Genomic DNA, 13,138 nt, shown 5'->3' on the forward strand with positions numbered 1-13,138 from the left:
ATTAAAATTAACATTGATACTGCATTTCCAGGAAGGTACACAAAGTTGTTTTTCATATCTAAAAAGTTCAGACAGCTCAGCATTCTGGCGATGACTGGTTAATAAATGATTTATCACTGGAGGGAAATGTATTTCATTCCATTAGATTAATGGATCTTGATTGTGCACTGCTGCCAAACAGGGATACTGAAAACAAACAGCACTCTCAAACCTCAAAACGAGAAGTTATGGCATGTTATGTCTTTGATATGAAAAAACTGAAGGAACCCATACACTCTAAAATAAGGTGAAGAGTTTTTTACAAATTGCTGTATCTATTACATCCATTGTGGCACAGAAGATTATAATTACAGTATCTGTTACACTCAGGACAGGTGTAGCTGTAAACTCAGAATAAGAAGAGACTAAATGTTCGTCACCTATCTGTGTCAAAAGGATGTAAGATCAACATGTTTTTTAAGCAAGCTTCAGATGTGTATTTGTTGCTTTTTGGCAAATAGCATAGGAGAGCAAACAAGTTAATCTTATTTAATGGACCGGCTGCCTGGAAAAAACATAGTTGCAATGCGTTTCTATACAAACTTTCACAACAACAAGCTTGGGAGAAAATACCTATTTGTTTTTACTTATTGCTCTGACAAATTAATTAAATAAACAAACATAAATGTACACAATTTTCAATACATATAAATGTACACGACTTTTGTGTATTTATACTTTCTTTTGGTCACTAATAGACAGTACTCGAGTTGAGGGCAGGCCATGCAACTGAGAATGTAAGCTATGAATCAGATGGGATTTAGGATTTGCCATGTCTGGCAAGTCACCCTAAAATTGACTAGAATGCAGGAAATTGCATCTAAGAAATACAAAATTTTCCGGGGGAGGAACCCCAGACCCCCCTGCTGGAAAATATGTCACATAAATGAAAAATTTCACCATCCCCCCGGTTTCATTTTACAACTCGACTACTGCTAATAGATCATATTAACTTGTATTGGGGGAGAAAAAATGCTGTAGTTACACTCCCGGCCACCAGGGGGCGCTGCGTGGAGTCAGGCGACACCACCAAACTTGACAAAGCGCGCCTAAATCAAACCACTTCGGAAGAAGAAGGAGAAGAAACTACAAATGTAAACATGCACTTCGGAAGAAGAAGGAGAAGAAACTACAAATGTAAACATGGAGCCTGAAAGCGACAAAAGCGACAAAAGCGACACAGAGTCAAGCTACACGGACCAAAACGCCACTTTTCCACGCGTGTCCGCCGTCGCTGCTGGGTGGATGTTGGACTTTATGTTTGTGAGCATGTGTCATCATTTCAAGGCGGACAAACCGGACGAGTTCAGCCGGTCGCTGTCGATTTACAAAGGTGAGTTAACTCACAGCTGACAAAGCGGCTAACTTGTGTGAATTACACGAAATATGTGAGTCGGAAAAGTTTTTAAAAGTCGCTAACTCGAGCTAGCTAACAGTTAATGCGCAACAATAAGTAAAGTAACGTAAACATTAAGCTGCATGAAGTTACAGATCAAAACAAAGCTGAAATATTCCTGAATTAAGATTTTCCTGAGCTGGAAACTTTCTCACTTAATTTGGCGCTGATGTAAGTTACATAAGTAAACTTTAAGAGCACAACAAAGAGTGCTGAAATCAGCTCCAAATTGAATATGCATCATAACTGCATTAATATTAAATAAGGGATAAATTCAGTAACTGTGGGACGCCTCTAGATTAAAAAACACAGCTGCTGCTCGCCTCCATGCTGTGGTTTAAAATCATGTATCTCCAATAACCTGAAATAAGCTGTGATAACTCTATTAATCATTATTACAGCCATAAATAAAGAGACATTTTATTTTTTACCCCAGGTACCTGGATTAAAATTAGCCACATGAGGATGGTGAACGGTTAATTTGTCACATTAATGTTTCACCGGAGACACTATAATCTTTTTTTGTGAATTAATCTTTGTTTTTGTTTTGTTTTTTTTAGCCATTTCTAAGAAGTCATCTCTGAACGGACACTTTCATGTGGAGAAAAAGCTGATATGTGCTTTCCTTACTCGAGTCATACATGGAAAGCAGCTGAGTAAGTTCCCTTGTATACATGTTTTTACATGTACATACATTATCTCTGTGCAGTGATGCTTTTGAGTGGACCTCCTGTATAACCTACAGCACGCATACATCCCTGTAGAAATTATAATGATCCGCCGCAGCTTATCAGCAGAAGCAAGCCACGCTGTAAACGTCTCATAAAAATGTACACGAGTGAAAAAAGTATTTAACGTTTGGAGGTCTGTTTACGGTTTATGCCGGAGGATGTTTACTAAACTGAACCTGACTGAAACTGAGTAGATATCGGAGAAGAAGTGCCGTCGATGTTTTGATGACCTACATAGTTAGAACAGCTTTAATATCAGAAACGTAACTTCAAGCTAAAAATCCGTACTTTGAAACGTGTACACGCAATCCTTAACGGCCTCTTTTTAACCACTGTCTTCCCTCCAGATGTCCTGTTCGAAGAGGATTCTCATGTGATGCCTCTGATGTCTGCCGCCAAACTATGGTCAAAGTTCGAAGACGTCGTCACGGACGAGAGCTTGTACAAAAACATTAACATCCTCTTGATTGTCCAGGTTTGTGCCTTTTTTTTTTTAAAGAAAGTCTGCAGAATGCTACAGTCTGCTGGTTATAATGCATATCACCAGTTCAGTGAATAAGCAAGGTTGATGTCACACAGGGGATGCTTTGTCTTCATTTTCAGTGTAAAGTCTCTGATGTTTTTGTTTTTTTTATTCCTAGACTGTAGCTGTGTGCATGGAAAAGGGCCAAAGATCTTCTGCCTCCTCTGCCCTCAAGTGGTTTGAGAATAATCATGAAATCCCTCAGGTCTCTATTCTTTTCTGGTATACTAGAATATTTGGTGGCCTAGAATAATATTAATCCTCAACCATTTTTTTGACATTTTTCCAACAGAGCTTGATAGTAAAACTGTCAACCATAGTGGCACAGAGGGAAACATACCACCCATTCCTCATGAGCTTCAGTTTCAGCCGCCTGCTGGAGACGGTAAAATCCTTCGTGGATGCCTACTTGGAGAAGAACCCCTCTGACTTCCTTCTCAAGGTACAGAACAAAGGAAATGATGAAGTGCTGTTCAGTGTAGTATAACATGACCATTGAATATCAAAATATTTGTTTGTGCGAAAAAAGCAAAGCACTGCTGTTTGGAAAATTGTTTTCCTAGGGTAGGTTTTAGCTCATAATTAGAATAAACATTTTTACTACAGCTGGCCATGCAGGACTAATACCAATTTAAAAATAAGGAATGAGAATAGCTGTGCAAGAAAGTATTAAGTCTTGGCACAGGACAATAGGATTAATCCCCTCCTTGCCCACAAATGAACAGTAAAGTCGAGTGGCATTGTATTTGACACTTTAACTTATAAAGTCTTATAAAAGTGGAAAGACTTGTCAGGTTTTTGCTGTTTCAGCTGTTTTTGTGGCAGAGAATTAATTGTCAAACTCATAAGTTCTCCAATATTTTGGCTCCAACAAACGGCAACAAACAAATGTTTTCCACTCAGTAAATCTTCTTGATCCTGTGCCTGTTCAGCCCTGCTCTCTTCCTTCTGAGTAATGGGGCTTTGACCAACTCAAGGTGCTGATGTGACATTATCAGTCATAGTTAATTGACAATTTGTCATCAAAATTAGTTGGAAGGGCAAACCGCTACATTCAGCAGAGCCCTCCTCGGGGGTCGAACAGACTCGCTTATTCATGAAAGTTTCAAGTGTGATTTACACGGAGGCCGCTGTCCAAGGTTAAACTATGAACGATCTGGTAATGACAGGCCTCATTAGATTTGCTTTCATATTATAGCGATACTTAAACCTCAAAGTTAATTGTTTTGGAAGAGAATGAAAAGGCAATATTTAGTAACGTAATTTATATTAGCCTACCTCTCCATCTATCAGGCAGCTACAGAGATGGTCCAGTCATCAGGGAGCATAAAGGATTTGGAGGACGTGGTGACAAAGGACATCTCTCTGTCAGAAACATCCAGCGAATCCACAGAGGACGGAAGGTAGGACATTACCTACAATCCCAGATGTGCACGGTCTTGTTCTGTACTGAGTAATGTACTGTGCAATTATGTCCTAACAGGGAAAAGGAGAGCACTCTTTGTTTGAGGTTAGTAGAAATGATTGTTGAAATGTGTAGACAAGCTGTCCTAAACTCTAGAAATACAGCGTATGTGGGAAAACAAATCATTCCATCACTCCGTATTACACTTTCACAGAACAAAACGGAAACTACTGTCAACTAAAATTATTGATGTATGGCAACCTGATACATGCAAGAAGCCGTTCGTCTCTCTCAGAAGGCTCTCACGGAATGGTAAGTTTTATTACATTGATATTTCTGTTAAAAACAAAATGTGTTTCGCTTGTCTGATATAGCAGTACTTTCATTATCTGTCAAGGTGTAGTAATGCATCCACTGGCAGATATTTTGTATGCATTTCTGAGCGTGAACAAAAGCTAAAAAGACTGTTGAACCCTTCCACCATCAGAGTTAATACAGAGGTTATCTGGGAAGTCAACGGACACCTGCTCGAAGAACGAGCAAAAACCAAAACCGAGAAAAGCACGTGGGGTCAGTTAAACCACACAGCTCATTCAAATGAACATATGAAGCATCGCTCAAATACTAACTTCATCACTGAAAGTCTAAAAACTTTTGATTTCATGTTGGACTTTTTTTTCTTTCTAGAAATGGACATGCGAGCTGGACCAATACCTGAAGGATGGTGTTCGACGTCACGGCCCGGGGAAGTGGTCTCGCATATTATTGGATTATGATTTTGAAGGGCGCAGTGGCGTCATGCTCAAAGACCGCTGGAGAGTTCTAATGAGGACAGAGTCTAAAAAGGGGAGTGCCTCTTTTATGTAGCAATTGTACCGGAAAATAAAAATATTGATTAAGCTCATCCACAAATTTAACCCTTTCCAGCCTGTAGCTTTGTGTTATTGTATATAGTTTGTCCTGTTTTATGGCAGCTTTGTTTGCACGCAGAAAATATTCCACTAAAGGGCAGTCCACACATTATTAAATTGGGCTATTTTTTTTAAATTGCCTTCTATGATGTGATAATTTTAATATTTTACAATATTTGTACCTAAAATTTGTCACTGGCTGAACATGTGCTTGCTGATCTGTTTGCACCGGGAGAATGTCATACCACCAGAGGGCACTCAACACAGAACAATGAATTAGGCTGTTATCACAGCCGTCTATGATAAGGAACATTTCATGTTTTTCTTTAAAAAAAAAATGCATATTCACAATACAAATGTAAATAGTTTTTCAAGTTTTAAGTTAAATATATTTGCAAGAAATTTGTAAAAAACCAAACAAAAGAACAGTGGCTTGTTTTTCAATAAAGCAATGCAAAATCAATTCTGGTACGTGCTTAATGTGTGCTAGAAAAAGGTGAAATACTGTACGAGTGTATGCTGCAAAGTTACACAACAGTGGAAGTGTGCATGGTGATTGCAGTGATTTGAACATGCTTTTATATCGTTGTAATAGAGACATAATTGCATTGTAACTCCCTCAAAAGTTTGAAGTCTCGTAGCATTGAAAGTATCGTAGCATCTGATCTGAACAAAGTATGTGCTGGCGAGAGGAGTTCTCTGCTGTGAGATGTTATTGTAGACACCAGATCTGAGCATTGGTCTGAGGTGCTTGGTTTGGATCAGATGAAGACAAAGCTGTGTTGTGGTGGACAGTTACACTGCTGGGTTTTCTGAACCTTCTTCCACGTCCCGCTGCACTGATGGTTTCCCACCGCCTGCCAGCGAAGCACAGCTTCTCTGCAAAACAAAAGTCACAGTCCCAAATGTTTTACCGTTTCCACACTGCAATGTGCATAGTTCCACACGTTCACATTTGTGCAGTACACCATGTCAACGTTTGACTGATTTACTGCCTTTCTCAAGGGTGCATTAAGTGTAATTGTAGAGGGAGGTGGGGACATATCCTGCTCGGATTTGTCCTGGATTGGTTAAGAGTTTAAGCTTGTTTTGATTTGGTTTTAAATGTTGTAAATAAATCTGGGATTGATAAACTGGAAAAATGTAATATGCTGCATTATCAAATCTAATCCAGTTTGTACAAACCTAACCCTTCATATGCAACCTTAAAACAACATTGCTGAGAGAGCATGCATGTAAAGGTTCATAACTTACTTGTCTGATTCCTGACCGTCTCCTTGGCAGCTGCCACTATTGTTTCGCAAGGCAGGGGGTTCACACAACACGCACACTCTAAAGCCTTCTGTTATGTAGCGCATCCAGTGGGTGTGTGGCCGGTTCTGCACTGTACAATGGGGTGTCCGAGACTGCAGCATGAATTCCACACAGAACCTGAGGGTAGAAGGGACAGAGTCTTAATGTACACAATAGGAGGACATCATCACCCAGTTAATGACTGGTGTGGGGATAATTTGTTTCATCAGTGCAATATAATCATCTCCGGATCCAGTGTAGTATGGGCACACCCATTATTAAGTAAGAATGACAATAATTCAGCCAATGGGTATGCTGTTGGCACCACACTATAACTCACCTACTGTCATCTAGACCCTTTGTGCATGTGCTTTTCATGTGACACTCCTTATTAAAGTCTGAGTGCTTGATTTCAAAGGGTTGTGGGCAGTCTCCCGACATTGCTATATATAATGGTTTGTAGACAGACGACCAGGTGAGCAAACACCCACTGGTAGCTCATGCAGATGGAGAAAAAGGATCTTTTATTTCTTTTTTTTTCCAAATGGTTTGAGTTACACAGACTAACGTTAAAATGAAGTTTAACCCCTGGTTGCGTTCATGAACTTTTCAACTCTTGAATTTAAAGATACCCGAGGTCGTGTGCAGTTTCAGAATACTTGGGGAGGTTTTATAGGAGCATGATATGAAACCTACCCAGGGTCTAGGGGGTTTCCATAGTTGTCATGCTTGGGCCTTCCCTTGCCAAACTCCATGCTGGTGATGAATGCAGGACCTGATAAGAGAAACCAATTTAGTATTTCTGTTGGTAAGTTCAGGTGTAGCCCAAGTCCAAAAGTTACAAACAGGATAAACCAATGCAATATGTATAAAATCAAATAAAAGCAGTGCAATTGTAGATATTCATTTATTGGTATACCTGATTTTTGTCCACAGTGGCCACCATGGTGGTCTCTGTACTCCATGCAGCCGGCTCGTTCCTGCAGGCTGGGACAGGGCTCTCCGCTGTTACTGGGCTGCCGCTCCGTGTGGCGGACACGAACTCTCACTGACGGCTGGCAGGGCTTGGCACAGCCGCTCCAAAAGCTCCAGTCGCTCATGGTACAGTCCTGAGCTGGATGTTGGCACCCGTATTGTGGCAGAAACATTATTACAGGATATCCTCTGCGGCAGCAAAACAATCAAACTGAAACACCTGAGAGATGTTGGACCAAACACTCCTGAAGTTCACAGAGTGCAATGAGGTGACACATCTGAGCCATAGCTAAGGTGAAACCTTGCAGCGTTTTGTGCAGACTGCATAATTACAGTTTTCCTGTGAAACAGTGCAATAGAGCTAAATATGCAGGACATAACTTGAGATCAATGAAGCATTGATTGTGACTTGTAGAATTAGTGTTTCCTGCTTAACTACAAGTAGTTTGAGAGTATGCCAAGTGAGCATTCAATCACTAAGTCCTGTGATTTTTCTTTCACTTGCTCCCTGTGCTTGATGATCTAGCTTTGATGTATTAAGCATGCAGATTTAGTGACTACCAGCACATATTATGTACGCTTGGCTTGTTTGACTGGAACTGTAATTGCTACAACTGATTGACAGAATCACATTCTTCAAATATTTGTACTAATTCCATTATGTGGGCCAGTCCACTGAAATGAGGTTAGATGCAGAGCTTGCCTGGGTTATTTGGTGAACTGAGTATTGCCTTTTTGTGATGGAACAGCCATGACACATGTTACAGAAGAAAAATGAGTGTTGTGCAAGCTAGAAGGTCAAGAAGACAGAACAAACAACGCCTCTGGGAGTTTGACAGGACTTCACGACTATGAAGATAAATGTGTGCAAACAATTTCACATCCCTCGGATGAATTTGGAACATATCCTCCCCTGCCATCTGTGTGCCATCAGATAAGCAACCCAGTAACGACCAGGTACGAAAAAATATCTATCTTCTGTCTGATAGATAGAATCAGAAGATCTTTAACAAGAGTTCGGGTTATCTCATGCAACAGGTTATCTCCCACTGGTGTCATATAGTAAGGGTGTGTGCATAAATCAACAGTGCCTCCTCTTGTGATTTATTCATTCCCTCCATTCATCCCTCACCTGGGCACTCTGTGAAGTAGTCGAAGCAGCAGTCCTTGGTCTTATCGCAGCCCTTGTCACAGTAGCACGTCCCATACACGCGGTCCATCCTCCAGTCAGTGGTCGAACAGCTCAAGTCTCTGCTCCGGCAGCATCTCCCAGAACAACCTCCAGACACCAAGTGGTTCTTTCCAAGAGTCGAAACCACCAGCAACAAACATGCAAACTCCACAGAGGATCCCATCATAAAGGAGGTCACACTAGTCTCTTAGTTGCCCTCTTATCTGCTTTCTTATTGTTAAGTGTATTAACGCCCTCCCTGGTCCTATTCTATGTCTGTCATGCTCATGAACGTGAGAGGGAGAGGTTGGAATACCAGCCCAGCCCCAACCCAGCCAAGGCTGTGCTTTGCCACAGGAGCCCTTGTGACCTGGAATTCCTGTGTCCGTCTCCTGTGTCCAGCCTTCCAGAAACAGGTCTGCCGAGCAACCTACAGTACAGAGCACCCCATTCCAGCTCCAGTCAGACTCCCAATGTCCCTCATATTGTGTGTGTGACCTCTCCCGTCTCTCTCTCTCTCTCTCTCTCTCTCTCTCTCTCTCTCTCCCTGCTCCCAGGGAGGGAGCACCTCCTTTCAGTCGATCGCACAAGGGAGGAGACAACGAGGGCGAGGGAGGGGTGAGCTGGTGACTTTGGTGTGTGTTTTGCCTTTCTCTCTCTCTCTCTCTCTCTCTCTCTCTCTCTCTCTCTCTCCTGCCTCTTTCTCACCTGTCTTAGTGCTGTTTACCCGTTTTCCTTCTTACCCTCTCCCTGCAGAATTGCATGTGACCCTGATATGCCAGTCTTGCCCAGCCACTCTCTGCCACCCCAGAGTCCCAGAAGAAAGGGAGGAATGTGAGCAGTTGGCAGGTCTCCAAATAATTGTGCCAGGGGGCCTGCTGAGCGTTGTAAACCACCCTTTGATTCTCACCTCTCTCCCTTTTTTCCTTTCTATTATTGTTACTGTAATCTGACAAAAAATCTCAACACTTTGAACATGAGTTCCCCCTGTTTTACCTCTGACGTGCCTCTATTTCATTATGTTATGTTATCTGATATTCTATTTTATTTAGTTGCTGGCATTTTGGGAAAGAGGCTTATTAGATTTCTTGCATAAGTTAGAGGAGAAGATCAATACCTCTCATATCTGTGCACTAAATAAGCTACAGCCTTGTTGGTGAAGCTTAGCATAAAGACAGGATTTTGAAAAATTCTGCTCTTCTAAACTCATAATATCATTCGTTTGACCCACACAAAAACCAAGATGTAAAAACATGTTGCTTGGTAATCTCACAGTGACAAGAATCCATGAAGTGACTACACCAGGCCAGGAAATAGTCCAGCACATAACCCCCCCGTAAAAAATATTTATAGATATACATGTTGATTAGTTTTAAGGGTGCTGTCCGACAAACTTTTTAACCTTCTGACAGAACCAAGCTCGCTGTTATTGTATGGATTCAGCTTCAGTGCAGGTGCAGGGCTGTAAATCAGTGAGCTGGAGCTCCCAGTGTATGTGTATTACCATTATTTGTAGACCAGGGTGTGGCTTAATCTATAACTCTTGACATAAAGTACAGGGCGAACAGCAGATGACAGATTCATTTCATAGGCCGTAACTCTGAGGTGGCATGTCTGTGACACCCTTAGCTGGGCTAATTGTTTGATCTCATTAGGATTTGGCCTGTCTGACAGATGATTGATAGAAGGACTATTAGATTATCTCCTCTGAGTGAAGCTGAGACAATGTCTTTATAAAGTCAAATGTAAGGATTTCAATATAAGCTGATAAAAATCACATAATACTTTTATACCTAGTGTTTCTACATTTGAATGATGCAAAAATGTCAAAGGAAGCCCCCCCAGTAAGCAAAGAATCTTGATGCATATGAATCAGACATAATTTTGCAGGGTATCCGCAGCAATTTCTCCTCTGTTATGTTTGCTCAAGGAGCCTGAATGTCTGAGGATGTTGTGAACTCAAGAGGGTCAGCTTTTATTTGAGCAGTTCCTCCTCCATTTCATGGGAAACAAATGAGGCCTCTGCAGGGAGCATTAGCAGAGAATGAGGCCTCCCTGCGTCTACTGCTATAGAAGGGGCAGATATTTGTAATAATCTGGATACATTGCCTCTGCTGTCTTGAAAAACAGCTCCCGGAGAGCAGAGGGGGGTCTGTTTGGGTCCTTTGATTCTTCTTCTCGTCATAAGCAGGTAGGTCAAGCGACAGTAATAGCCTTCATCTTCACCATAATCATCAGCAGCAGCATCACTGAGGAGCATGTGTCTGAATCAGTGTATATTAAAGTTTGAGGGCGCTGAACCCAGACTGACCTTAGGAGTTGTAATGTGTTTTGGCCATTTTAATCTACAAATATGATATATAATGATCTATTTCTTTTTATTCATTTTGAGAAGGTGGATATAATTTTATATATAATTTTGTAAGTGTGACTGTGAAAAACAAAGATGATGCCCTGAAATGTCACACACACACACACACGTTGTTTGTCCAGTGCTGATTTCATCTATCCACTGATGCAAGACTTACAGCTGCATCAGTTTGCTTTGGCTCCAGCACGATAGGAGTACACTTCAAAGCATGTGTGTTTTACATCTGACAGGCCTCCAACCTCGAACCTCCTGCTCTTACTGTGCACTTGTCAGAGACAATCTGATTTCCCCAAGTAACACACCCTGCTCGCTGAGTTATCTTAGTGTATGTGAGTAAAGAGGAGATTAAGGCCGTGTTAATGTGTTTGTTTATGATGGCCAGAGCCGCCATGTCACAGAATGAATTCATGACAGTCATACACACAATTCATTTTATTTGACATAGTGAGAGGCGCGAGCAGAGATTGATTTGCTTTATCTGGGGAATGAAAGTGCGCGTGCCACCACTCCTTGTACTGGGCGTCAAGGAGACGGCCAGGGTGAATCCTAGCTCCATCTCGCCTATGTGGGGAATGCAAACCGTGGCTGTCCCCATGGGAACCCCTTTCCTGTGTTGCTATGGTTTCAGAACCTTTTGTTGACAAATGCTAGAATTCACCTTTTCATCTCGCCATGCGTTGTAAAGGTACGCTGATGATGTCACCTCCGAGCGGGACAACACCCACTCTATCTCTATCACTCTAACAGTATGTTTACTTTGTGGGGAATTATACATGATAGTGTCTCGTAAGAACCTGAAAGCCTCTGTTTTTACTACGACGTTCATGCTGATGTCCAAAATCCAATTTACAACCCAAAATGTGATGTAACATGACCTCAGAAATATTTAACCTTAACCAAATATTTAATTAAAGAGTTAGTCAGGCTAATTAGTTTGTTTTTTTCTGTTGAGTACAGTCAGTTTCTGTCTCATGAATGGAGGCCTTTGTCCACCACCCTCTAAATTTACTGCTCAGCTGTCTCCTACTTCCTCCCTCCACGTGTACATCTGTACATTTAGTGTGCCTGTAAGGGAGTGTTTTACATGATCTGTTTATGTGTAACAGAGTTTCAGTACTTTGCGTGCATGCTGCATGTGTCCATGCGGTGGCATTTTATCTTGTTTCTTGTGAATGATGTACCTGGCTGTGACACACACCGTATGAGTCATTATTTAGAGAGTTAAGGAGCTGGATGTTTGACTTGGCTTGTGAACACAGTGCTCAGGTGGAGGTCAATCTGAAAAACAACAAAAAAAAGTTTGAACAGGTGAATCCTGATAGTAGAATTCTACCTTAAAGAATACAGAGAGAGTTTTGTAAAACAATGGTGTGGTCTCCTGCTGACTATTACGTCTTGCATCATGACCCTGAGTGAGTCTCTTCATATTGTACTTACATGAGCATCTATTTGTCTTGTACATCCCTCTAATGATGCTCCATTCATTCCAGCTCATTACTGCTTGATAGTTTATGGATAATAACACGCTTCTCCAGGACCGCAGCAGCAAAGACGGATGATGACACTCTGGCAACAGCTTGGCAAGCAGACTGGCTAGCTGTCTGGTCTGGCCTTGGAGTGGTGCCAATATAATGACAACAATGACAGTGAAATTGATTAAAGTTCTTCCTCTGCCCGAGCCTGACATCATCACTGATAATTGTCCCGTCATCAGTTACCTGCCTTGGCATAAACTTCCATAGATGTGTAAATCAATGCAGACATTAAAAGGCAGATAAGGCACGATGTGTGGGTGGGAAGTGGGACTGACCCCTGCCTCTGAGAGAGATGAATGACTATGAGAGAGGGTGCATCTATCCCGGTGTATTTCATAAATCATACTGTGAAATGTCAGAGAGCAGCAGAAAGGTTAGACCCTTTGACTTGTGTGTGTGTATGCTGCTGTGCCAAGGGCAAGGTATATAAATATCACAACATGCAGAAGCTGTGCATCGAGGACTTGCGCTGAAAATCATTTTACAGAATTTCTTAGGCATGCTATGACGTGCAGATTGTTGACAAACTTGTCAAATCTCACACATACCTGGCAGCTGTAAGAACTTGTAGGCAAACATTCTTAAATGATAAAAATTATCTTGTTTTCTCTTTACTGTCTTGAAATTCCAGACAGAGAGCTCAAGCAAAGAAACTAGTTAATATTTGCGGCACAATAATCTCCGTTGCTACAGATCTGACATAGCTTTGGGCTTTGCTGTTGTGTTTGTATGATGGAAAAGACTAAGATTTGACCTCGGAGTGCCCCACTTGAATACACAGACGCACA

At 41.5% G+C, this 13,138-nt stretch overlaps 2 protein-coding genes across 2 annotated transcripts; one reads left to right on the forward strand and one right to left on the reverse strand.

Moving 5' to 3' along the window:
* Nucleotides 1–1,156: 1,156 nt before the first annotated feature.
* Nucleotides 1,157–5,317, forward strand: terf1 (telomeric repeat binding factor (NIMA-interacting) 1). Its single transcript, XM_010734372.3, has 10 exons — nt 1,157–1,372; nt 1,996–2,091; nt 2,514–2,641; nt 2,808–2,894; nt 2,982–3,131; nt 3,983–4,092; nt 4,173–4,199; nt 4,309–4,406; nt 4,582–4,664; nt 4,782–5,317. The coding sequence occupies exons 1-10, from the start codon at nt 1,183–1,185 to the stop codon at nt 4,959–4,961; spliced, it is 1,149 nt and encodes a 382-aa protein (XP_010732674.3). The 5' UTR covers nt 1,157–1,182; the 3' UTR covers nt 4,962–5,317.
* sbspon (somatomedin B and thrombospondin type 1 domain containing) lies at nt 5,140–8,991 on the reverse strand. The gene is made up of 5 exons (XM_010733871.3): nt 8,406–8,991; nt 7,218–7,412; nt 6,995–7,073; nt 6,260–6,436; nt 5,140–5,884 (listed from the first exon to the last, which is right to left on the reverse strand). The coding sequence occupies exons 1-5, from the start codon at nt 8,629–8,631 to the stop codon at nt 5,767–5,769; spliced, it is 795 nt and encodes a 264-aa protein (XP_010732173.1). The 5' UTR covers nt 8,632–8,991; the 3' UTR covers nt 5,140–5,766.
* Nucleotides 8,992–13,138: the final 4,147 nt, after the last annotated feature.

Source organism: Larimichthys crocea, chromosome XXIII (assembly GCF_000972845.2).
Source record: "Larimichthys crocea isolate SSNF chromosome XXIII, L_crocea_2.0, whole genome shotgun sequence".
NCBI lineage: Eukaryota > Metazoa > Chordata > Actinopteri > Sciaenidae > Larimichthys > Larimichthys crocea.